Source organism: Saccopteryx bilineata, chromosome 12 (genome assembly GCF_036850765.1).
Source record: "Saccopteryx bilineata isolate mSacBil1 chromosome 12, mSacBil1_pri_phased_curated, whole genome shotgun sequence".
NCBI classification, from domain to species: Eukaryota; Metazoa; Chordata; class Mammalia; order Chiroptera; family Emballonuridae; genus Saccopteryx; species Saccopteryx bilineata.
In genome coordinates, this window is record NC_089501.1 from 3,467,795 (window position 1) to 3,494,812 (window position 27,018).

The following is a 27,018-nucleotide window of genomic DNA, read 5'->3' on the forward strand; positions in this document are numbered from 1 at the left end:
GGCTCACGGTACTTCCCATTATTGCTTATGCTTGTGGAACAAGCTGCCCTAGTGCAAGGTGCCCTGCTGGGAAGTCTACATCGAAATGACCCAACAGCTTGTGGGAAACTGAATCCTATCAACAACCCCATGAATGAGCTAGGGAGTAGATCCTTCCCTAGGTGAGCTTTGAGGTTCTTGTCACCTTGTGGGACACACAGGGCCAGAGAACTCAGTTAAGTTGCACCATAACTCCTGACTCACAGAAACGATGAGATAATAAATGTTATTTTAATCCACAATTTTTGGGGCCATTTGTCACACAGCAGTCAATAACTAATATAACTGGGAAAAGGAGATTTGTTTCATTCCTCTTGACTATGCATTTCCAGAATAGAAGCTGTCATTACTAATTCAGTAGCAGCTAGGATGTATCTGCTATGGAAGAGCTATCCAATTCTCTGCCAGGAAATTTATGGGATTGCTTTCAGAAGGTTTACAGCTTAGGTATGATACTTAAAAACTGCCCACTAATAGAAGAGAGCACATGAAGTTTATCTTAGAAGAATTCTGGGTTCCTAAGTTGCTTCAGTTCCTCTTGGCATGGTTTGCCATTTTAGCTTCATCTGATGTATGGTCAGCGGATACTGGTGCGGCAAAGCAGACCGTATCTTATGGCCCACCAAAGGGGCTCAGCGTATCAGCTCAGGGGAACAGCCCAAAAGAGTGGAGAGAGTCTCCAATTACAGCCATTCTGGAAGTTGGTCACCTCCTTGGATCTCCTTAGAGGCCTGGTCCATCCCCTACATCCTCTTTCATCACAGGCAGGAGGCTCTTTGGACAGGCCCTCCAGAGACACAGGGTTTCTACAGCTCACCCAGAGGTCCACAGCTCACCCAGGGCTCCACAGCATTATCTGGCCAGGCGGAGAGTGACTCACAGGGGACTGATGGGTGGGGGCGTCACAGAAGGCACAATTCGCCTCACAGACAAAGGAGCAGATTTCCAGTAGATTTTTTATTTGATAAGAGGACATGGGGCTGGGGCCAGAGTGTCTATATTAGAGAATTTCTGAGACCAGCCCTCCGGGAAGAGTCTGCATGGCCTCTTTGTATGGGCTCTATTTGTCCTCCACGCTCCCTCATAGAAAGCACTCTCCAAACAGTCAAGAGCCTAGTGGGCGTTCGTTATCATTCTGTCCCTCAAGTCTTGGGTGTTGGCATCTTTAATCCACAAAATAATTTTATTTGTGATCTTGGGCAAGAAAAGTATTATCTTAATTTATTTTTGGTGCATTTTAATATAGACACTTCTTATTAAAATATATTATCAAATTGGTCAACATGATTCAATATCATGCTATTTGTCTCATCTTTAAAGTTCTCTGAGAGGATCCAACAACTTAATTGGAACACTCATTTATTCATTCATTCATTTAACCAATAATTTTTAAATATGTATTTTGTTCCCTCAGTGTCTACAGGACTCAAAAGAGAACCTAAGTATTACAATGCAAAAGATCCAATGAATTAGTGAGCGTTGTAAAAATCTATATATTTTAAATTCTACAAAAGCCAGGCTTTTCACTAAAGATTATATTTTCCCCTTTATCTCAAAGTTTAAAAAAATGCACTAACACTGCACTTTAATGAATAATATCATTAAAAATATAATAAATAGCTTTTCCTAAATGAACCCTGTGGGCACACAGGCAGAGCTCAGGCTGGGAACGCGGCACTGGGAAAGGTCTGCTGTTCCGTGCGGGAAGAGCTGGCTGGGCAGCTCCCGGACCCTTCTGTCTGAAGATTAATGAGGCCTGGGTACCTGCTGCAGACTTCACCTTTCCATCAAAACTTCCTGTGAGGCTCTTAAGACCTGAGCTGACCCTGAGATTTCGTTCTCCTTTCAAACGGCCCCCTTTCCAGCCCTTGGCTTGAGAACAGACAGCCCGCTCTGTTCACACGGCCGTGGCCGTGGTGGGATGGACACCGCTCTACAGTATGCCAATCATCAGCCAGTACCAGAGACAAGCAGCTGTGAGGGAGTCCAGAGAAACACGCCTTCCTTCGGTTTTTTCCCCTCTACCATTTTATATACTAGTTAAAACAGCAGGTCAAACTACGCCTCATGTCTGGTGGGCTAGGCCCCTTTGTGTGGGTTTTCAGGCAGAGAAGGACCTCCTGGTGTCTAGAGTGACGGGCTGCGCCTGCCGGGGATGCCATCCAGCAAGGATACAGCTGGAGCTCACACTCCAGGATGAAAGACTCCCGGGGCCAAGACAGGAAACCCCGAAGGAGAGCAGAGAACTGGTCCGCTTGGACTGCAGTTTCTGCCTATGTTGCTAAATGGGAGTTGGGGGTTGTTTTGTTCTTTTACATCTTTGTTAGAAGAGGTGACACAGGTGTCCCACAAGCCACTTTTGTACATCCATTTTGTGCCATCAGGCTTCTGAGCTGGGAGACAGAACACACACCCCCACCCAGCAAGTGGGCCCCCCAGACAGAGTCGCTGGGAGGAAGAGCGAAGGGCCACGGAGAGACCTGGGCTCGGTGTCCTCCTGCTGCCGCCGCCTGCCTGTGTAGCCTCGGCTCTGCGGCCTTTGTGCATCACAAATAGGGGAAGCCCAATAAATATTTGCTGACTGACTAAATGGATGTTTCTATATGAAGGGACTGATGACACTGGATAAGCTCTATTTCCTCATTGGAATAAACAATCTTTTGGAAACAGATATTCTCAGCAGAGTCATTCTCTGTAGAGCTATGATATTAGACAAATCTGTGGTTCAACACAGAATCAGATTTCTAAATGCTGGCTGTATGGGTCCCACCATAATGGAACACACCGGGACTGCCTATTACTTCCATAGTTTTCTGGTCCTGGCTCAAAGACCACCAGCCAAGGGACAAACACATCCCACCTCAAGAATAAGTGTCCTTCCTTATCTCCCACCCCTACCATCAGTAGCTGCTCAACAAAAAGTAAACAATTTGTTTCCATCATGTTAAACCTTCAAAAGGCAGGAAGCCAATCTCTACATTAGATCTTACAGAAGAGTTCAGCTGTTGCTCCTGTGGTTTCCAGATCTCCCCTACTCTTGGTGAGCAGAAAAGTTGGTCTGTGTGTTGCATAGAATTTAAGTCAGGAAGTATTTGCTGCAGACTCTGTGTCAGGCTCTCTGGGGACTACGTGGCCCTCTCCCAAGTCTATCTAGCAGGGAGGTGAGATTTGGACCCAGATTCCAACAATATAGGCAGAATGAAGTGCCGTTGTGTATGTGTAAATAGGGTTGGGAAACAGACCCCGGTGCCTGTGGTGGTCAGTCCACACTGAGAAATTTGCCTGTTGTCCTTCTTTCCTTTCTTTTTCTCTCCTCTCCAGCCCTGAAAACCTCCTCCTTTTTACCTGGATTTGCACACGTGCCACCTTCCCCAACCACTCTGTCCTCTCACAACCCTCTTGTCTTCTCCAGCCCATGGTCACCTCCACAGGACATTGAATTATCTTTAGTGGCAACATTTATACAGGGGAGGCATTGTCCTAGCAGAGGTAAATATATTTTCCTGAAAACCTGAAATATATATTCCTATGTGAACAGGCCTTGGACAGCCCATACTTATCACTCAAAGGGTGGTCTCCGACCAGCGGCAGCACCAAGACCTCTGGGCACCTGCTAGAAATGCAGACTCTCAGGTCCTACTCCAGCCCTACTGAGCCAGATCCTGCTTTCTTTCTTTTCTTTTCTTTTTTTTTTTTGTATTTTTCTGAAGCTGGAAACGGGGAGAGACAGTCAGACGGACTCCCGAATGCGCCCGACCGGGATCCACCCAGCACGCCCACCAGGGGCGACGCTCTGCCCACCAGGGGGCGATGCTCTGTCCCTCCGGGGCATTGCTCTGCCGCGACCAGAGCCACTCTAGCGCCTGGGGCAGAGGCCAAGGAGCCATCCCCAGCGCCCGGGCCATCTTTGCTCCAATGGAGCCTTGGCTGCGGGAGGGGAAGAGAGAGACAGAGAGGAAGGAGGGGGTGGGGGTGGGGAAGCAAATGGGCGCTTCTCCTATGTGCCCTGGCCGGGAATCGAACCCGGGTCCCCCCGCACGCCAGGCCGACGCTCTACTGCTGTAGATCCTGCTTTCTATCAAGATGTCCAGGTGGTTTCTGAGCACATTGTAGTTTGAGAAGCACTGGTTAAAGCTTATTTATAATTGAGATCTTTCTTTTTCAACATTGATAGGAAAGATAAAATTTGCCCTTAATCATCTCATGACTTCTAACAGAATCACAGGTGTTATCAAATCCACGTTTCTGCCTCCATTCTCCTCAAGCACCCGGACAGCTGCTTCCTGGATGTCTATTTCTTAAAACACAAACCACCTGTGGCCATCAGTTACTAGAACTGGAGAAAAGTGATAGAAGTTTCTGGTCTCAAGCCCAGAACTCTTCCTTCCAGACTGAGTTCATTTGGCTGAATAGTCTGAAGCCTGGCTTTGCCTGCACACAGGGGAAAGATCATTTGGGGAAAGAGTTTATATTTCAAAAGTTTGAGGAGAAAATTTGGAAGAAGCCCTTTCTCTGCTCTAATGTGAGCCCCTCTGTGTTAGTATCCCTATGTTTACCTTTGGAGGTGCTCTGAGCAGCACTTTTGGGGCACCCCAACCTCCTGCTGTCCAGGGCTGTCCTCTGCCACCTCCAAATGTGACTCTCATCCTGGAAAGGACCAGAGGGAACATCTTGCTCTTACTCCTCTGAGTTACTAAAGTTCCCTTTTCTGGCCCTAACCAGTGGACACCTGCATTTGTCACCAATAATGGGGAGATCACTACCACACAAGCAGCCCCTTCTACTTCTGAATGGCTTCGACTTTGTAAAGGTCTTATAATACCAACTCCACTTGACTCCTGAGGGAACTACCTTCTGTGAGTTCCACCTGCTTATACAGCTGCCAAGTTTTCTACCTAGGAGAGGGGCCCTGAGACCCATGCTTCCCAGACTTTGCTGTGTCTTCCAACCACCTGGAATGGGTGATGAATGAGTGTGGGAGGGGCAGTGGGCTTCTGCCTCTCTCAGGTGGTGATAATGCTGCTGCCCAGAGCTTGAGTGGCAAGACCTTAAGCTAAATTAAATCTAGCTTCAGGACCACAGAGGACAAATCCACATGACCTGCTCTTTTTTATACTGGAACAGAAAACCATATCTTTCCCAAATCATTCATGTTTTTGACCATAGACATCATAGTTTCTTTGATAGTTGCATCATAGCTTGGCCTTTTCTCACTGTCTAATTAACAGTCTCTGGAAGTGACCTAATGAATGCTGGCAAACCTTCTAACTGTATGGCAGCAAGTGGAACACTCAGGCTTTGACTGGACATCCTCAGGGCAGAGCAGGACCTCCTTCAAAATGAGCTCAAGACTGTACAGTCTTGTTTAGCAATGACATGGTCCTACAGATATGGAGCCTAAAATTGACAAAGAACTTCCTTCCTTCCCCCTTGTAAATATCCATGCCTTTCTTCCCACAATGGTGGGGAAACAGGTGATAAACAATGCCTCATCTAAAGTAATAATAATTTGATGTGTTACCCTTTAAGGGAATTTTGACAAGGCAAGCTTAAGAGGCAAAGTCATATTCTAAAGGCAAACTCGTGAGTGATGTCATTTTAGGGCCCATGGCAAACTGGCAGGAAAGATGTGTGACAGGAGGGCCACTCTGAGCTGACTGGGCCATAGCTGCTCCCCCCACCCCCTGAGGCGCCCGGACCATGGAACATTCAGCACTCTGTTCTGTTCTTCAGCGCCCAGGGGGTGAGGAAGAATTTCCATGAAGTTGGCTGATTTTGAGTAATTCAGTTTTTCATTGCAGCCACAGGCTAGGGAAGGGCTCGCGAAAACAACTAGAGGCATTACTTCCAAAGCCAAACTGACTAGGAATGAAACCAGCATTCAGGTAGAAATACCTGCCCCAGTCAAGGGAAGCAGTGAAGCAGCTACACTACTGGGGGGGGGGGGGGGACTCCATTCAGCATGGTGAGCTGGGAAGGCGAGAGAAGAGGTGGAAACCAGAGCAAGAGCTTTCTCAACAATAACAGCTGAAGGGAGGTTCCAGGGGCAGGAAGTTAGAATGAAACTATTTTAGTTTCCGTTTTGGCTGAGGTTGCAAGACAATAGTCACCCAGACCAGAGTGAAGTGTACAGAGAGAGATGGTGGAAAGCCAGGTTTACACCTACAGACAGCCACCCACATCTAACCTACAAAAGAAATGATTGAGGTTGGGAAACAGGTAGGAAGATGAGTTATGGAAAGAACTGTCCAGCATGCTCCCGAGGGCTTCAACATGGCCACGTGAATAGCTTGCGGTCTGTCCCTGGAACTTGCCAGATACAATGAATTATTGTTTGAATCCCATGAGAAGTCTAAAAGTCAGGCTACTCTGGTGGCAGAGCTAAGGAGAGGTGCTTGCAGGGGTTGGCCAGCATGCCACGGTGTGTTTGCGTGAAGTGTGAGTGTTCCTCAGGGGCTGGGTGCAAGCCAACAGGAGAGAGAGCTGAAGTGACAGCTTAGATCCCTCCCACAGGACAGTCTGGAGGGACGAGGGGGCCTCAGCAGAAAGAGTTAGAGGTTTACTTGCAGGTACCTTGAGTCAACGGACAGAACTATAAGTGAGCATCCAGAGAAGAGTTACATTGGTCCGTGTCAAGGAAAGTGCAAGTGAGAGATGATAAGATCACCAAAAGGCCCATGTAAGAGCCCATAGGCTGAAGAATCAGCTTTAAACCCGCCAGAGCCAGGAAACATGATGCCAACTCATAGCACGATTGCAGAAGTAAAAACTCTCCTGCCTCTTGCCTCTCCTCCTTCCCTCACTCAGACAGTGAGGGATTCAAAATCATTAGCTAGAAATGAGAGAGAGCAAAAACACAGGCTGGCCAGGGGTGGAGAGGAGCCAACCACACCCTCCTTTACTGCTGCAAGCCACTGGCCAAAGCAGGCCTGAGCTGGGAACAAGGAGTCGTTATACTTCTGAGTGATAGTTAAAGTTTGATTATCAGACTGACCCGGACATATTAGTTACGGACTAAAGAATGTTTTGTTACCTAAAAGGAGCCAGAGAAGTTACAAGATTTGTCCTATATTTATTTACTCATGGACAGGAAAGAAATGGTTCCATAGGATATATTTAAAGGAGGATGGGAAACATGGATTATGTGGCTTTATGATTATGTCCCATGGGTCACTGGTTGTTCAATGAAAAAAATGATTCAAGAATTTGAGTAGTGAAATTAGACAATTCTGCTATTCTCATTGCAAAATTCACTAGAAGATACATTAGCTTTAGAACATATTTCTGAGTCAACCAAGTTTTACAAGACAGCTCAGATTCATTCTGTCAGAACCAGACAGAACATTAGACATGAGCAACTCCAACCCCTCACTTAGGAAACTGAGGCCCAAAGAGATGAGATATTTTTTCTAGTTCACATATATGGAGACATCAAGGGGGGAAAAGGGAATATACAACATCTGCTCACAAAGACCATATTTAATTAGATATCATTCTTTTTAAAGGCCAAGTTCCTTCCTGTTCCCTAGGTTTCAGAGAGATTAAAGTAAAACTATAGACAAGGTTCTTGACAGTATCTGATAAAATCTATGCTAAGAATCTAAGTTGACCTCAAATGGCCAAACCAATCTTAATAAAGAAGAACAAAGTTGGAGGTATTATATTACCTGATATTAAACTATACTATAAGGCTTTAGTAATCAAAACAGCATGGTACCGTCATTAAAATAGATACACAGATCAATGGAGCAGAATAGAGAGTCCAGAAATAAACCCACGTCTACATGGTCAATTAATCTATGACAATATACAATGAGGTAAAAATCTTTTCAATCAATGGTATTGGGGAAACCGGACAGACGCATGCAAAAAATTGGAACTAAACCATGTTTATATACCATGTACTAAATTAAGCTCAAAGTGTATTAAAAACTAAAATGTAATATGTGAAACCATAAAACTCCTAGAGGAAAAAATAGTAAAATTCTTTTACATTGCTCTTAGCAATATATTTTTTTGACATATCTCTTCAGGCAAGGGAAACAAAAGAAAAAAAAAATAAATAAGATTACATCAAACTAAAAGTTTTTGCACACCAAAGGAAACCAACAAAACAAAACAAAAAAACAACCTGCTGAATGAGAGAAAATATTCACGAATGATAAATCTAGTAAGGGGTAAATATCTAAAATATATAAGAACTTGCATGACAAACACACTCTCCCCCAAAAAACAATTCAGTTAAAAAATAGGCAGAAGACTGAATAGACTTTCTCCAGATAGGACATGCAGTTGGCCAACATACATATGAAAAGATGCTCAACATCACTAAGCAGCAGAGATATGCAAATTAATACACAATGAGATATCACTTCACACCTGTCAGAATGGCTATCACCAATAAATCAACAAACAAAAAGTGTTAGCAAAGATGTGGAGAAAAGGGAACACTTGTGCACAATTGGTGAGAATACAGATTGGCACAGCCACTATGGAAAAACAGTATGCGTGATCCTCAAAAAATTTAATGTAGAACTACCATATAACTCAGTAATTCCACTTCTGGGTATTTATCTGAAGACATCCAAAACACTGATTCAAAAAGATATATGCATTCTTATGTTCATTGCAGTATTATTTACAGTGGCCAAGATATGAAAGCAACGTAACTGTTCAATGATAGATACATGAATAAAGATGTGGTACATATATATGCAATGGAATATTACTCAGCCATAAAAAAGAATGAAATCTTGCCATTTGTGACAACATGGATGGACCTAGAGGGTATTACGCTAAGTGAAATAGATCAGACAGAGAAAGACAAATGCCATATGATTTCACTTATATGTGGAATCTAAAAACAAAATAAATGAACAAACAAAACAATAGCAAACTCATAGATACATAGAATAAATTGATGGTCACAGATGACAGGAGGTTTGTGGGGGTGATTAAAAAAGGTGAAAGGTATTGAAAGTACAAATTGCCATTATAATAATAGCCACAGGGATGGAAAGTACAGCATAGGCAATACAGTCAATAACACTGTAATAACTATGTATGGTGTCAGGTGGGTACTAGGCTTAGTGGGGAGATCACTTCATAAGGGATATAAATATCTAATCACTATGTTGTGTACCTGAAACTAATATAATGTTGTATGTCACCTGTAACTGAAAATTAAATTTAAAAACAACAAGAATGTGTTTTTAAAAATACAAAAAAAAAATCTAAATTTATCCTTTTTCTGTCTTCCTAGGCTTAAGCTATAGCCATTTTTATTATAAGGATCCTTTTGTTGAATGTTCTAGGACTGTCTGTGAGCATATACTTACAGAAGTATCAGTTTTTTATTCATAATGGCCACTCAATACCATAAAATCTTTCCTAAGCTCATGTATTTATCTTATCCCAAGACAGGGTCTCATGGGGCTTGGAACAGGAAAGGGTTTGGCAAACGTTTGTAGAATGACATAGTGATTAGATTCTAGTTTCACCATCTATATGTTGTTTATATATCAACAACACTGCTTCTAAAGAAGGAAAAAAAGATAACATTTCCATTCATCCTTAGGAACCTAGAGTCATATTTAATTTTTTGCAAATCCATAACTAAGGGATGCTAAGTGGAGAAGGAGCACTTCTGTTGGTACCTAGGCCCTTGGGCAGACAGGTTGTGGCAGGTTTGCCCATGTGCCTTGATGCCCGTCCCACGGCCGCTTTCCCCTGCTGCGCTATTCTGGGGTGGTGGTACAAAAGGCACCCAGCCCCGGGCCACTTTCCATCTTGTAATGATAAAGAAACACTGACTCCCACTGGAAGACTTATTTGATTTATGTCCTGGTCAAATTCCTGAAATAATACTCTGGTACATATTTTATTGACATGGATAGGCACCAGAGAACTCCAGGCAGAACCAATGTAATCAATTCTTAGCCCTAGTTTTTTCAAGATTCTTAGTTTCTTAGTCTTTCATCTACTCCACAATGATGAATAAGTGCCCAAGACTCTTCATTAGAATAGTATGAAGAAAATCACTCATTATATGCAATGTGGTTTTGTGTAAATTCTAATAACAGAGGCCTAAAAGTTGTCATGGAGTGACCTTTCCCACTGCAGCCTGGGTGAGGACCAGCTCAGTGTGGTTGGTCCTGGCTGGCCCTGCTACTCCCAGGGTTTCCAGAGAGGCAGCCCCTGGGCCTCCATCCGGAGAGCACCATGGAGCTGTGGCGGCTCCCTCAGCAACAGCCTTACCTTCCCCGGGAGGGCAGGTCTACCAGGACCACATGCAGGCAAGGGGAAGACAGACAGACAAAGCTTACTTGATTCCGTCTTGCCTTCCTGGTTCTGCTGGGCTTCCTCTGGGGCACCGGAGCCCCGGGAGAAGGGCTGGTGGCTGAAGAGGTCATCACACAGGAGGCTTCGGCACAGCTTGGCAAGGAAGCAGAGGACGTACCCAATGCTGTTCACCACAGGCAGACTCCGCAGGTGCTGCTTCCCGTCAAAGGAGGCCGAGACTGGAAAATCACAGGGACGGCAACTCAGAGGGGGCACTGGAGAGAGCCACCGGCCCCTCAGCCTGGGGAGGAGGTTCTTGTTCAGTTTTGTTTTGTTCTTTGCCAGGCTTGATTTGGATTTCACTTGTTTTTGTTTTGTTTGTTTGTTTGTTTGTTTTCACAAATGTCTTGTTTCTTTTCCAGGATCTCATCTGGGAGACCACATTGGGTGTAGTTATGTCTCCTTAGTCTCCCTAGTTTGTGACTGTTTCTCAGTTTTTCCTTTTTTTTTTCTTCATGTTTTTGATAGTTTTTAAGAGTACTTACTGGTCTGGTAATTTGTACAATGTCTCAGTTTGAGTGTCTGATGTTTTTCTCACTGTTTAACTAGAGTGATGAGTTTTTTGGGACGAAGACCACACAGGTGAAGTGCCTTGCTCATTGCATCAGATCAGCTATGCCTAACACCCACATGTCACCACTGAGGTGTTAACCTTCACCTGGTCACAACAGTGCTTGCTACACTCTCCACTCTGTTCTCCATTTTCTTACTGCCTTACACAGGGCTGTCCACACTCACGGGCAGTGAAGGGATTAAGCTCTACCTCTTAGAGAGGGGAGAGTCTCTGTACCATTTGAAATTGTTCTGGAAGGAACACCTGTCCATTCTCTTCCATTTATTTATTATTTATTTATTTATTCAATCATTTCTTAATATCAGTATAGACTCAATATATCTATTTGTCCTGCACTACGTTATTTATTTTGTTGCTCAAATTGTTCAAGCTTTTGTCCTTGAGAACTTTCAGGTTCACTCCTGTGTCCCTAAAACATAGCCCTATTATTATTATTATTATTTATTAATATTATTATTATTATTAGCAACTCTTTGGTTATGGACACTTCAATATGTTCTAGGTTCATTTTTAGTTTTCCCTTCCCCAGCCCTAAAGCAGCCATTTCTCCAGCAGCCCTGGTTCCAGTTATTCAAGATTGATATTTAGAAATCAAGATTTAGCACTGAATTGCTACTGGTGTGTCAGTAGTTCTAGGGCCTTTCAGTGAAGAGAGCTAAGAAATGCATATAGGTATACTATTCCATTATAAATATTTCTCTATCTAGACATAGCTAGAAGTTGATAGATAGATAGATAGATAGATAGATAGATAGATAGATAGATGAATGATAGATCTAGATATGTATTAAAAACCTGAGTTTGGACTGAGGTATGTAATTTGGCCTTAGAGAGTTCAGGGTTCATTGTAGTCCTCTAGGGAGGAAGCTTTATAAAAGAACAATAATCTCTTCACAGTAATGCTAGATCAAACTCAATTTCTTTAGGGTTACCAGAATTTAGAAGAAACACCAGTTTTTTTCCAGACCAGAGCATTCTTTCTATTACTCTCCCCAAAGCCTTCTCTTACCCCAAGGAACTTGCACACCAATCCCAGTGTGAGGAGTACAAAGCGACCCCAAACAGGACACTCTGCCCCCATGTAGGCCCCCGCTACTCAGCACCCGCCCCTAGATAGCAGACTTGTTTTTAGGTCATGTCTCCCTAAGTAAGGCTTTTTACATTATATCTCCGGCAGGCGGCAGGCCAGGGTCAGAGGTGATCGGAGCTCATTTTTATTTCAAAACTAAACAAACAGACAAACAAATAAAATACCCATTTCAATCAGAAATCAAAATAATCCACTTCTTTTGTGTAGCTCTTTACAGTTTGACAAGAGCTTTCACATCCGTCCTCTCATTTAGGCCTCCTGGCAGTCCTGTGAGGACAGTGGACAAAGGTTACCCCATGCTACAGATGAGGAAACTGCAGCTAGGCCCAGGTTTTCCCAGCTCATGTGGCCTCTAAGAGGACTTATGTGTCATTTTAATGTCCAAGTGACTCTGATTAAGGGAAACAGCCAATGAGCTCCCAAGATTCTCAGCAAGGATGTCATCCTGGCCATTTAGATGCTCCAGAAATTCCTTCATAGAGTGGATCCTTCTGCTTGCCTCCAATCGCTTAGAAGACTGGGTGTATTGGAAACTGAGCCCACAGCAGGAGGGTCTAAGGCAGCAGGTCCGTCCCATAAGTCAGTGTGCGTACATTCCTAAAGGTGCCTGGGAGGTCACATAAGTGGGCAAATGCTACCTCCTGGAGGAGGACATGGGCTTTGTGAGCTCAGAAAGTCTATCCCTGTGCGAGAAGACGGCTAAGGCAGAGCATCCCAAAGGGTATGCTGGGAATGGCTGCGGGCACTGCAGGGCTGCTCCCACGAGGGTGCTGGCATGGCCCAAAGCCCTACTGTGACAGTTTGGTTTCTTTAGCTCATTGGCCAGACCAAGTCACCATTCTTTTTTTTTTTTTTTTTCTGAAGCTGGAAACGGGGAGAGACAGTCAGACAGACTCCCGCATGCGCCCGACCGGGATTCACCCGGCACGCCCACCAGGGGCGATGCTCTGCCCACCAGGGGGCGATGCTCTGCCCCTCGGGGGCGTCGCTCTGCCGCGACCAGAGCCACTCTAGCGCCTGGGGCAGAGGCCAAGGAGCCATCCCCAGCGCCTGGGCCATCTTTGCTCCAATGGAGCCTTGGCTGCGGGAGGGGAAGAGAGAGACAGAGAGGAAGGAGGGGGGGTGGAGAAGCAAATGGGAGCTTCTCCTATGTGCCCTGGCCGGGAATCGAACCCGGGTCCCCCGCACGCTAGGCCGATGCTCTACCGCTGAGCCAACCGGCCAGGGCCCAAGTCACCATTCTTTATGTATTCTGCCACTGGGAATATTTGGAAAGCAGCGCCCCAAGGATCAGGTTCAAGGTGGAGAGTGGGAGAGTCTGGCTATTTCTTCTTGAGTCCTCCCCTGACCACCTCAGTGCTGTCACTCAGCCTGGCTGAGCTTCCAGTCACCATCAGTAACATGAAAGCCCACCTTGCCACTTTGCGACCTCAAGGTGATAGCAGGAGGAGTCCTGTCAGTGCTACTGAATTCTCAGAGACACGAAGGCCGGTGCTGGGCTCTGGCCTTCCTGGGAATCCTTCAGCCAAGGGAAACTTGGCGAGGCTCTGCCCACACTCAGGTCGGTGCCAGGCGCTACGGAAGCTCCTCCCCAGCACCAAGGCTCCGCCCCAGAGGCCACAGCAAGGCTGAGCAGGAAAGCAGGGGAAATGGGGTCAGCTCTCCCAGCTTTGAGGGCAGGGGCCATAAAGAATCAGTCCGGTGGGGTTCACTCAGGAGGGTGGGAGCACAGAACAGGAAGGCTTTTTCTAAGCACCAGGTCTGGGTCTTGAGCCCTGCTATTCGGCAAGGAAAAGGACAAAGCCTTTGATCTCAGGTTGCAGCCCAGGACTGAGAACCTGGCTCTCAGACAGAAACCAGGAGAAGAACAGCCAAGGGCTCTTGGCAGGCCTGACGAAAGGTTGCCTCCTGGCCTCTCGTGGTGCAGTACTTCTATCTCTGCTCACATCTGCTAATGTCTTAAAAGTCACCCTGGGTCAGACACATGCACCTGGGCAGAGCCAAGTTCTATTTTAATCAATTGCCAGCAAGTCAGACACAGCTTTCTGCTCAGAGGGAGCTCTAGAAGGCAGAATAACTCAGTCAGAGCAGGGGAAGCTGTGTTGGACTCCCTTCCCATCCCCAGCCCAGAGATCTCAAGTGAAATAAAATACCCTGCTCTGGTTCTTCAGGACACAGCCACACTAGAGTCCTCTCTCCCCTGTTCTTAGCCAGCCAGCAAGGTCACCTTCATGGACCCACTGCTGGGGAATCTTCTCCCTTTTCCTCGGTGTGGAGGCGATGTCCACGCTGCTGGGCTAGGATAGACACCAAGCTGTCCCTCTGGAGTCAAGACACCTCCAGGGCTTTAGAACAGGGGGTAACCACCACTGTGTTGACAGCCTCCAGTAGGACAGAAAGAGCCTCTGCAGGCAAACATCTGAAGGGGGCAGAGTGCCTGACTCTGCCTCTCACCTGTTGTGACAACTTCCACTCCCTCGGAAGCCGTTGGGTTGGGGCTGAAACTGGAGATGGGCGATGACAATGAAAGAAGGGACTGACTTGGGAGGCCCGTGTTTTAGAAAATATGCCCTGTGAGATGGAGTTGGGACCAGGAGCTCTCCCCATTGCTCTGCATGTGATCGGGGCCACAAGAGAGGAATGGAGCAGAGGTGAGTAGAGAGTGACAGGGGCCGATACCTTAGATGAGGTGGTCAGGAAAGCATTCTTTGATTAGGAGGCATTTGAGTAAGAACCTGAAGGAAGTCTAGGGGCAAGTCACATGGACAGCTGGGGAAGAACATTCCAGAAAGGGAGAATAATAACGGTGTAAATCCCTGGGCACAAGCATGGATGGAGGACCCAGGAAAAACAGCAAGGAGGATACTGTGGCCAGAGCAGGGTGGGGGACTTGAGGGAAGTGACCAAACGATCAAAGAGGCAGCCAAAGCCAGGTCACATAGGGCCTGTAGGGTCTTGAGGGGATGGAGCTGTTCTTCCGAGTGATGGGGGGTGGGGCAGGGGTCACTGAGGGTTTGGAGCAAAGGATGGGCATGACTTAGCTTATATTTTTAAAGAACCAGAGTGGTTGCTATGGGTGGCTAGGTTCTGGATATATTTTAAAGTTAGAGCAATAAGATTTACTCATAAGTTGGGGGTGGGGGTGGGGTGGGAAAAAGAGACTAGTCAAGGGCGGGGTTTCTAATGTCCAGTCTTCTTGTCCAGGTATGGAAGCATCTTCTCCGTGAGCCCTGAGAGAGGCCTCCAGCACATAGGCTCACGAAGGGCCCTAGAGCCCACCAGAGAGAGGACAGGCCTTAGCCACATCCTCTGGCCCCCTGGCCTGAGAATGGCTGCTTTTCTCCTCAGAAACCTGCCCAGGGCCTTACCCGAGACCATCTCGCCACCGTAGCCCTGCTTGACCAGGGAGAAGACCAGCTTCTGCTGGTGGGCACAGTCGATGCACGCTTGCACGGCCTGCTGCAGGACGGCCGACGGCCTCTCGGGCCCGAAGTGCTCGGGCAGCTGCTGCACCTTCCTCCTCTCCAGGTAGGGCCCTGCGTCAGCCTGCTTGTTGATGTAGAGGCAGACTGTGGAAACAGAGACCCACAAAGCCCTCAGCATCAGCGCACGACGGACCGGGGAGCTGCTCCCATGGGCCCCCTGGTCCTGGCCTTGGAAAGCCAAAAAAGGGCAGTAGCAGGACTGATTCCTCCTACTTAATGAGTAAAAGGGGCAGAAAAGCCAGTTGCCCCAAATGCCAGGGCTTGTTCTCAAGAGGGACTCCTAGTTGGGGACAGAGGAACAGGGGGGGGGTCCCCTGTGATGCACTCATCTCTGAGCTGTAGACGGTTATGGAGGTCCACGTAGACCATGTGTATAAACACATTTCCATACGGGGCATGTACACTCACAAAATCTCCCCTTCTTCTCCAAGGGAGACATCAAGCTACACATAATATGTGCCACTTTATATCTTTTGGTGAATAAAAACTTCAAGATAATGTTGATTGCTCCAAAAACTATGTATTCAACTTCTAAAGAGAGTGCTATTTACAATTTCAGAGAAAATAAACACTCAGCCGCCACTTAGGTGAGATAATCAATGGCTTTCCACACTTCTAAAGCAATCCATCCCATTAGTACAATAACTTTGAGCACATACCCCAAAATGTGTTTGTTTATTTATAGGTTATATACTTTCTTTTCTGTATTAATGTGCCACGTACATTTAAAACATAACCAAGGAAAAAAAAGTTTTTAAAGGAGATAAAATATATATTAATAGTAGGAGTCATATTTTCTTCTATACATTGACTCTCCTCTTCTGTCTCCCCCTTCCCCTCCCCAGAGTATGAGGCCACCAGTGCAAAGGGGTGCTGAAGACAGACTTTAAGAGGAAACCAACAGAGTTAGTAACCAGTAATAACAAGGGTGAAGAACATGAGTTTTTATTAACCACATATTATATTCCCTGTACTTTATATATTTTATCTTGCTTCATTCTTAAGACAAGCCTGGAGATTAGGTATGATTCCTTCTTTATTAATGAAGGACCTGAGGCATCAGGTGGCTGGATGAGTGCACATAAGTCTGTCACTAGTGCTGCAACAGGGGCTTGGACTCAAGCCTTTCTGATGTCAAGGCCTCTGCTCCTTTCAATCTGCCAGGCTGCCTTCTCTTTTCCTCATCCTAGATGATTGAGGAAATATAATTAATAAGAGACCTTCATGCCAGACACTGTGCTAGGCCTTAGGGAGAAAGTGGTGGACAAACCAAGGAGGTCCCTGGCTTCACAGAGCTTAGGGTGCGATGGGGGAGATAGGCCTACTCAGAGTCACAGGGGCTGAGGTGGAACCGCGGCCACGAGAAACACTGATTGGGGCCAGAAGAGCCCTGAGGGGCTTTTAGCACACAGGTGCAGGACAGGCCCTGGGTCTCAACAAGTGGAGGATGGGCACTGGCCACAACCATTGTCTCCAGGCCTGAGAATGGCCACTTTCTTCTTTGGAGAGACTCCCTAGGGCAGTGGTTCTCAAAGTGTACACCAGGGCACCCTAGAAGATTTCCAGGTGCACCCTATGGTATTTCAGAGAAATATGTGCCTGTTGGGGACCAAAAAACCAACAGGGCTTTTGGAGTTTAGATTTTTGGGAGACAGAGGTATGGGGAATTGGCTGTAAGCTGATAGTCTGCCCAACCCCCTACCTCATTTGCCTGATTAGGTTGCAAAAGGCTATTAAGCTGTGGTGCTGGATTGTTTACACTACCCCCCATGTTCCCTGGAAAGATTGGAGGCAAGTTTCTTCTATCTTTTGTTTGGTATAAAGTTAAGATGATATGTATGTATGGTGGGTGGGGGTTTTGGATTGATGACTAAACATAAGGAATTGTCTCTTGAAGCCTTTTGGATGTCTATAAAAGAAGAATATGTGACAATATCTAAAAAAAACTTTGAACATTTTACTATAATTTTCAACATCCTATTTATGTGAATTAGGATTTTCTACCCTCAACACAATTAAGAGTGAAAAGAGAGGAATTCTTCAATGTATTGATGAGGAAATGAGAGTTTGCCTTTCAAATATATGCCCAAACATTGAAGAAATTGCTAGGACACATCAGGCTCATGTTTCTCATAAACACAAGAATAAAAAATCTTAACACATTTATGCTAGATCCTGCCGAATTTACTAAATCTTACTAATAATGTATCTATATCTATAAAAAGATAACTTTTTTGTCTTTATTTATTTTTTTTTAATTTTTTATTTATTCAGTTTTAGAGAGGAGAGGGAGAGACAGAGAGAGAGAGAGAGAGAGAGAGAGAAAGAGGAGAGACAGAGAGAGAGAAGGGGGGAAGGAGCTGGAAGCATCAACTCCCATATGTGCCTTGACCAGGCAAGCCCAGGGTTTCGAACCGGTGACCTCAGCATTTCCAGGTCGATGCTTTATCCACTGTACCACCACAGGTCAGGCTCTTTGTCTTTATTTTTAACCTCTCTTTTTTACAAATTCTAAAAAAACATAAATCAAAAAATGTAACATAAAAATGTTTCTTAATGCCAGAATAAATTTAATTTTGTGGTATTTATTTTGTTTAATTACCATAAAAGCATTCTTGGACTTAATTTTTTTCTTTAATATTTGACTTAATTATTATAACGTATTTCTCAGAAATTTGTATATAGTGCACCTACAATTATTTGTAGGATTTTAAATGCTCCCCGACTTCAAAACGTTTGAGAACCACTGCCCTAGGGACCCTGGCAAGAAGCTGATGAAGGAGGCAGGTAGGCCTGAGCTGAGATACAGGAGAAATAAGGTGATCAGAGGATAGATCATTCCAGATGGAGGGAAGAGACTATACTAAGACCCTATGGTAGGCCCTAGGGACTGAGTAGGGCAGTGGGCTGGAAGGAGGGAGGGAGGGAGGGAGGGAGGGAACTAATCGGCCTTGTTAGCCATTTTAACAAGTTTGGTCTTTCCCTAAGAGCAATGGGAGGAGGAGGAAAGAATTTAAGTGGGGTGGGAGAGGGCAGTGGGATTTTGATAAGGGGAGGCCGTGTGTGTGTGTGTGTGTGTGTGTGTGTGCGCGCGCGCGCGTGCGCGCGCGCGAGTGACAAAATCTGATTGCTGTTATTCTTACAATGGAACCGTTGGTTGGTGGGTGTCCCATGAGAGACACTGGACCCTTCGGAGGTCTGGAAGTACAAACACAGGGAGGGAACTCTTCGTGGTGAGCAGGCTCACTATTGGGACAAAGTAGGCCTGGCTCTGAAAAGAAAAACCTGGGTAACCAACTACTTTTTCTAGTCACCCCAAGGCAACTAGCTGAGCCCAAGGTGCACTGAAAACCAAGTTTCGAGTCATTCAAGCTGTAAGACAATTAAACTCATATTCTTTCTTAGAGAATCTGGTCGTTCTATCTGCCTTCTGGATTGCACACCAAATCCTTTATTTGTGCTAAATCGGTGGCCGCTCTCTAAATCACAAACTGTCCAATGATGGACAGGCCATCACAACTTTGGAGTCCATTCACTCCACCTACCTGTGAGAGCCTGTGGGACTGCCAAGCTGGGTACGGTGGCTGCATCCTGAGGGATGGAGCTGAGGTCAGGCTCCGGCGTACTCCGCGGAGGGGAGAGGGCCATAGGGGTCATGAGGACCCGAGACTTGAGCTGCAAGAGAGAGCGCATGTGGTCAATGAAAACCTGGGAATGCTCTCTACACCCTGGCAGAATATTTACTGGATGGCAGTGAACCATGGCTACTCTATTAAGCTTCTACACCTTTCTACTATGCAGCTTTGGGAGCTGAACTTCACACTCAAGTGCATGTTCAAGAGTCATGTTTGGGGTCACACTCAAAGGTCAGCTTTGCACCCCCAAACCCTTACGGTGGAGTCATTGGAGCAGTGACTGTGTCCACCAATGGGAGCACATAGAGAAGAGGCGAATGAAGCCTATAAGACGTCTGAGTGCAGGATGCAGGGTGGGGCACAGTTCCCAGCATGAGCCCCTGTGCCCCTAGAATCCTGTAGACAGTGCTTTCTCGACAGCCACCCAGAGACTGACCCTTCAGCTCATCTCACTCTGCGGAGCTTTCTGCTTAAAAGCTCACTGAATCCTTCTGGAAAGGAGAGCGGGAGCTATTTCTCCAAGGGGCTAACATACTGCTCAGTGTTTATTTCCTGCAGCAGGGGCTGTCAAAGGCAGCTTGTGTGTACGGGAGTGCATTCTCTGCCAGTGAGAAGTAACCACCTAGAAGGTCTCACTTGTGATCACAAATGAGGAGCTGAACTTTGCTCTCATGCATAAAAGAAGAGATGACTGGTTGATGATGTCAATACCAACAAGTCACTCTCCGTACCAAGGTTTGACAAGTTTCTAATCCTAGCTCTCCACCCTAAAATAATTAATCAATTCACCTCTTCAACACTGACCTATGCCCACACCCCACTATAAATGATTTCAGTTCATCTCTGGGAGTGAGACCCAGGCATCAGAAGTTTTTAAAGATACTCAGGTGATTTCTATACACAGTTAAGGTAGAAGGCGACTGCTCAATATTAGTGTTCTTCAATGTATGGTGCAAGTAATCTCCTGAGTCTAATTAAAATGCAGATTCTGATTCAGGAGGTCTGGGGCCTGAGATTCTGCATTTACAGTAAGCTCCAGGTAGTACTGATACCGCTGGTCCCTGGACCACGCTTGGAGGAGCAAGGGTATACATTCTGTTGTTAATATATAAGCAGGCCTCATCCGTAGCTTATCTTGCTTCTTGGATTTTTAAGCTAGAACAATAATAATAGTCAGAGAGAAATAGTATTCCTACTTCTAGTTCTGTAGCCATTCTACATTCATTCATTTATTCATTCAACATATATGTATTGAGTGCCTATGGCAAGCAACACACTCCTCTAGCTTCTGCGCATCCAACAGGGAACAAAGAAGACAAAAAAAAAAAAAAAAAAAGCTTTGCTTCCATGAAACCGACATTCTATGTTCGGGAGAGACAGGCAATAAACAGAGTGACAAAGTGATGTGCATGTGAGAGGTGGTCAGTGCGGAGGATGAACGGAAAGTGGGAGGGGCCTCGGAAGTATAATTGAGGAGTTATATTTTGGGTTGAAATTTTAAAATAGCATGGTTAAGGCAATTACTGAGTGACGTGGCACAAAAATTTGAAGGAGGTGAGGAAGCACATCGAACCAGTGTCTGTGGGAAGAACATTCCAGTGAACAAGAATCTGAAGTGCAAAGGCTCTGAGGCAGAGCACGCGTGGAGTACTCGAGCAACTACAGGGAAGCCGGAGTTAGACTGGAGAGGTAATAAAGCCACAGAGCTTTGCAGGACACTAAGGTTTTGGACTTCTGAGTGGAGAAACTTCAGGATCCAAACTGAAATTTTAGCAATCTTTCTGACTATCGTGTTGAGAAGAGATAAAATGGACGATGGTGGGACAATCACTCATCTAGAGTGGGAGCTGAGAGGTGCTGGTAGGACTGGGATGGCGCAGTGGAGGGGAAGGGAGGTGGGCGGATTCTGAATAGGCTTTGAAGGTGGAATCAGACCTGGCAACACCTAAGATGTGGTGTGTGAGAGAGAAGTCAAAGATGACTCCAAGGCTTTGGGCCAGGAAGGCTCCAGGTAGAGTAAGGGTTTTTGAGGGGTGGGGCGAGTGAAAGGAACGTGGGGAACCAGGGGTTAGTTTTGGACACATCGCATTAAAGATGCCTAGATCCAGCTAGAAGCAGGTGCCTATTCTGGAGTATGCAGTTCTGGTGGAAAGTTTAAAGGGAGATTTAATTTAAGAATCGTCAATATAGAATTGATATTTAAGGCCCTGATAACATAAGATCCTCAGAGAATTGAGAGTAGATGGATAAGAAAAGGATCCAAGCATTGAGCCCTAAAAGAATCCAACATTAAGAGGCTGGAGAGATAGGGAAGAATGAGCAGAAGGAACCAGGAGAGACATCCGTGGTAAAAAGGCAACCGAGAGAGAGTGGCATTGCGGGAGACAAATGGAGAAAGGAAGACTAGAAGTGGCCCTTAGATGTCACAACTTTAACAAGAGAGGTTGTGGTGAGTTGAGAACCTGACTGGAATAGACTCAAGAAATAATGAGAAGAGACGCATTGAGATCAGGAAGTAAATTCAACTCTTTCAAGGAGCCTCGTCTTAAAGGACTACAGAGAATTAGCCATAGCAAGAAGGCAAAGTAGGATCAAAGATTTTTGCCCCACAATGAGTTATCACCTCACACCTATTATGATGGCTACTCTCAAAAATAAATACAAAAATAACAATGTTGGTTATTAACATAACAGTGTTGGTGAGGATGTGGAGAGATAGGAACACTGTACTATTGGTGGGAACATAAAATGGTGCAATATGAAACTTCCTCAGAAATTTAAAAATAGGATTACCTGGTAATTCCACTTTTGGAGATATAGTCAAAAGAATTGGGAGCAGGATCCCCAAGAGATATTCATGTACTCATGTTCATGAAGCATTATTCGCAATAGCCATTATGGAAACAACTACAAAGGTCCATCAACAGGTGAATGGATAAGCAAAATGTGGTCTATACATGCAGGGAAATATTACCCAGCCTTAAAAGAGAGAGAAAATAGCTACAGTATTTGATTACCTAGAGTAGTCAAATTCCTCGAAACATAAAGTAGAGTGGTGGTCTCCAGGCACTGGATGGAGGGGGGAATTAAGAGTGTGTTTAGAGTCCCTTTGGCAAGGTGAAGGGGTTCTGTAGAGTGGATGCACAGCAGTGTGAATGTGCTTAACTCTACTGAACCCTACACTTAGAAATAGTTTTGATGGTAAATTTTATGCCATGTGTTTTTTTAACCACAATTTAAAAAATTTTAAGAATTTTTTTAAGATTGGAAACATGTTTAAATGCTGCTGGAAATCATCCAGTAGAAGGAGACTGGATGGCACAGGGGAGAGGATGGGAGCTGCTGGCATCAGCACTTTGAGTAGGTGAGAGGGGGTGAGATTTAGTGAACAAGGGGGCCAAGCTATGGCCTTAGAGAGGAACATGGACCCTTCATCTATTGCAGTAGGAGGAAGGTGAAATGTAAGGGTCTGGACCTGGGGTGGGTGGATGTAGAGGTGAGAGTTCACAGAAGCTCTCTTCCAACGGCTTCCAATTTCTCAGTGATGCTGGAAGCTGGGTGTGAGGACAGAGAGGGTGTGTTAGTGAACTAGGAGGGTGGGAGAAGTGAGGGGATGGAGTGCTGCTGCTAAGCAGCATGGAGGGCACAATAGGATGGGTGGACACTGAAATAAATTCAAAACGAGTTAGTCAAAAGTGAGCCCATTGGCTGCACAAGGCTGTAGGGTACACAATCTGGGGCTCTTGCAAGAGACTATATTAAACTACAATTAACAACAGAGATTTCATCTTTCTCTGAATTTAGAATTTGAAAAATTAAAGGGCCTATCAGGTATCAATACACTGCTAAAGATTATAAAAACAATGTTAAAGAGACTTCAGTGGTAGGAGTGGATGAGACTGCCATGACCCAGCCACCTTGAGTTTGGGTACGGCTTCCTCATCAGCAGAGCATGACAAGGGCTGCAGCTACCCTGATGTGCTCCCAGATCGTGCACTAAGGCTCCCCCGACCGTCTTTCTAGGACTGATATCCCACTTTACACTGCTTGTGAGAGGCTAGTGGAGTGTCCTTGAGGACTGTGGGCAACAGGCTCTGGAAGAGCCTTGGTTAATCCTCCTTTATAGGTTTAAAGCATTCTGATCCCCATTACACAGATAACAAAGCTGGAGGGGTAAAAACGGGATTGGCAAGTTTCATGTTCCCCCTGTGTGGCCTTTAAGTTAATCACACCAAGATCCTTGTGATCCTTCCCTAGAAAGGTGAGGATGATGATGATGATGACGACAATGATGATGACTATGATGATGATGGCAGCTAAGACTTAGGTAGCCAAATACTGTTTACTGTTCATGTAAACTTCATAATAACCCTAATGCTTCTTTATATTTTTTTATTTATTAGAGAGAGATCTTTCCATTGAACTCACCTATAATGAAGTAATATAATTATAGTTGGCTGTTATCTCTGCCCATTGTTTCGCCCAGGTGAAGCAATTAAAAGAATTGTAATAATTCAACTGGTTTCAGGGAAAACCATCTGTATTCATTCAACCTCTAAGACAACTGCTGTACTTTTGAGCAAAGAAAGAAACCTCATACAACTTTGGGTGGTATATGACTTTTAAAAAATATCTTTTTAGTAAGAGAATAAATCATTAGTAAGAATACCCTTTGATTTAGCATTCTGAACTTTCTATCGCATTGCCAATGTAAAGAATCAAAAGTAATAACCTAGTCTATACAAGGGAGTCAGCCATGATTTTATATAGGTCCTGTAGCAGATATGAACCAGTGCACTGCTAGGAACATCTTAGTGTGAGGTGGGACCCATCTGTCTGAGCTCCCCCAAGCATGGGATAAAGAAATTCCTGTGTGCCCCAACCCACCCACGTTACTTTCCAGTCTTTGTCATTGCTTGGATTTTTAAAACAAAAATAATTTATGTAGTTTTTTGTTGTTGTTGTTTTCTGTGGGGTTTTTTTGTGTGACATAGATAGAGGGACAGATAGAGACATAATCAGGAAGGGAGAGAGATAAGAAACATCAATTCTTAGTTGAAACTCCTTAGTTGGTCATCGATTGCTTTCTCATATGTGCCTTGATCAGGGGCTACAGCAGAGTGAGTGACCCTTTTGCTCAAGCCAGCAAGCCTTGGGCTCAAGCCAATGACCTTGGACTTTAAACCAGCGACCATGGGGCCATGTCTATGATCTCACGCTCAAGCCAGAGACCCTGCGCTCAAGCTGGTAAGCCCACACTCACGCCAGATGAGCCCACGCTCAAGCCAGTGACCTTGGGGTTTTAAACCTGGGTCCTCCATGTCCCAGTCCTATGCTCTATCCACTGCGCCACTGCCTGGTCAGGCTGATTTTGTCTGAAGTGAAAAGAAGAGAGGCAGAAAGACAGACTCCCACATGCGCCCAACCGGGATCACCCAGCATGACCACTAGGGGAGGATGCTCTGCCCATCTGGGGTCTGGTTCCATTGCAATGGGAGCCATTCTAGCTCCTGAGGTGGAAGCCACAGAGCCATCCTCAGCATCTGGGCCAACTTTGCTCCAATGGAGCCTTTGCTGTGGGAGGAGAAGAGAGAGACAAAGAGAAAGGAGAAGGGAAAGGGTGGAGAAGCAGAGGGGCACTTCTCCTGTGTGCCCTGGCTGGGAATCAAACCCAGGACTTCCACATGCCAGGCTGATGCTCTACCACTGAGCCAAGCTGCCAGGGCAGGCTGATTTGTTTTTAAATGGACAAAATGAAACAGAATGCTCCTAGCTTAATTTCTAATAGTATTCTTCAATAAAAGGAATGAGGGCTTCTTGGAGAAATGGATAATTTGAGGACTGGATCAGGGAGTATATAAGATAAGCCTGGAGCATCTTATTGTGCCAGAAAGTAAGAAAATAGTAAACACACACACAATGATGGGGATAAGTCTTAGGAATCAGGAGTCAACTGAAGGACCTTTCAATGGCTAAATGTGGAGCAATATGAGCAACAAATAATGTGGTAATGGACTATAATTCGAAGTGTACAATAAATATCCATGACTCCATATTGACACAATTGAATGATTGAACAAATACATTGGGCAGAATAAGAAAATCTCCTATGCTTAAAAATCCAACTAATTTGATTGTAGAACTTAACTCCCTACTCCTTAAGAGTGGGCTGCACAGAGTAACTTTCTTCCAAAGAAGACAATATGGAAATAGAGGGGAAGTAAATTTACAGCAGAGAAACTGTCAAATATTACCTAACCAGGTGATCAAGGTCACCATCCACAGTGATAAGCTATGTCAATAGTATGTACCCTTGATATGACACAATGGGAATGACACCTTACCTGTGAGATCTTCTTCCCCAAAACTCATATCCCCAGTGTAATCACGAGAAAAACATCAGCCAAACCCAAACTGCAGAACATTTTACAAAACACTTGAGGCAGTTGTTTATTCAACAAGTACTCCTCAAAACTACCAACATCATCAAATTAAGGAAAGTGTAAAAAACTTTTATAGCCAGAGGACCCTAAGAAGACACGACTAAATGTAATGTGGTATCCTGGATGGATCCTGGAACAGAACAGGAAAAAATTAATGAATCTGAACAAAATATGGACATTATTTAATAATAATGTAGTATTAATGGTTTAATAGTTGTGACAAATGTACCACAGTAATGAACAGTGTTAACAATAAGAGGTACTAGGTGTGGTTATATGAGAATTCTCTATCTTTGTAACTCCTCTTGTAAATCTCAAACTATTCTCAAAAAAGTTTATTCTTATAACAATAAAAATCGGATCTGGTGAAATAAACTGAGTAACTGGAGAGGAAGGAGGCAGAAGGTGCCTCTGGGCTGGCAGCTGGCAGCGTCAGCCTGGAAGAAGACTTGCTGCCCAGGACATCCTGCTCCAACATCCAAGAGCTGATTCTTGGCCTGCAAAATCAACAACCCTGGACAGATGCCGGCAAAGTTGGCACCTTTACCCACAATTCAAAGCCTCAATCAGACGAGTCTGTAACTCCTCATTCCTGGCGTGGTTGGCAGTGGCTAGAGGGCTGACCTTCGCCTGGTTGAAGTATCGCGGTGGGCAGAAGCAGAGGGGTAGAGTTGGCCCCTGCCAGCTGAAGTCTCCACTAAAAGGAGGCTGGGGTCAGCACATCCTGCTTCCATTGACAGATCCAAAATGAAGGCTGGGAGAGTTTCTTCTCCAGCTGTCTTTCAGGGGAAGACTTCTCTAAGACATTTTCTAGAGAATCACTGGAAAGAGTTGGGAGGGGATCTGTTTGCAAACTGAGATGTGTGGCAGGGGACACTAAAGAAGAAAGGGTCAGTTGATGTAAACTTCAAGTCTTTCTCTAGAAATACTCAATGTGGCAGAAACAGAAGGACTAACTAAATAGTATTGGAAAGACTGACAAGAGGTCGGCAATCGGAATAGAGACTGTGGTAGGGGAGCATGAAGATGTTAAAGGCTGTCTGCCCAACCAAGCAAAATTTATTTTATTATAATTTTTTTTTTGTATTTTTTTGAAGTGAGAAGCGGGGAGGCAGAGAAACAGACTCTTGCATGCACTAGACTGAGATCCACCCGGCAAGCCCACTAGGGGGCGATGCTCTGCCCATCTGGGGCCTTGTCCATTGCAACTGGAGCCATTTTAGCACTTGTGGTAGAGGCCATGGAGCCATCCTCAGCACTCAGGCCAACTTTGCTCCCATGGAACCTTGGCCTTGGGAAGAGAGAGAGAGAAGGGAGAGGGGGAAGGGTGGAGAAGCAGATGGGCACTTCTCCTGTGTGCCCTGGCTGGGAATCAAACCCAGGACTTCCACATGCCAGGCTGATTCTCTAC

General features: G+C 45.2%; 1 protein-coding gene across 1 annotated transcript in view; it reads right to left on the reverse strand.

The window, feature by feature from the left end:
- The window catches only part of SCML4 (Scm polycomb group protein like 4), a 117,050-nt gene that overhangs the window by 18,305 nt on the left and 71,727 nt on the right, over positions 1-27,018 (reverse strand). Inside the window, exons 3-5 of the mRNA XM_066247687.1 lie at positions 19,075-19,204; positions 15,413-15,613; positions 10,365-10,559 (exon numbers count right to left, since the gene is read on the reverse strand). Of these exons, the coding sequence (XP_066103784.1) occupies positions 10,365-10,559; positions 15,413-15,613; positions 19,075-19,204 (526 nt within the window). The remainder of the gene's footprint in view (positions 1-10,364; positions 10,560-15,412; positions 15,614-19,074; positions 19,205-27,018) is intronic.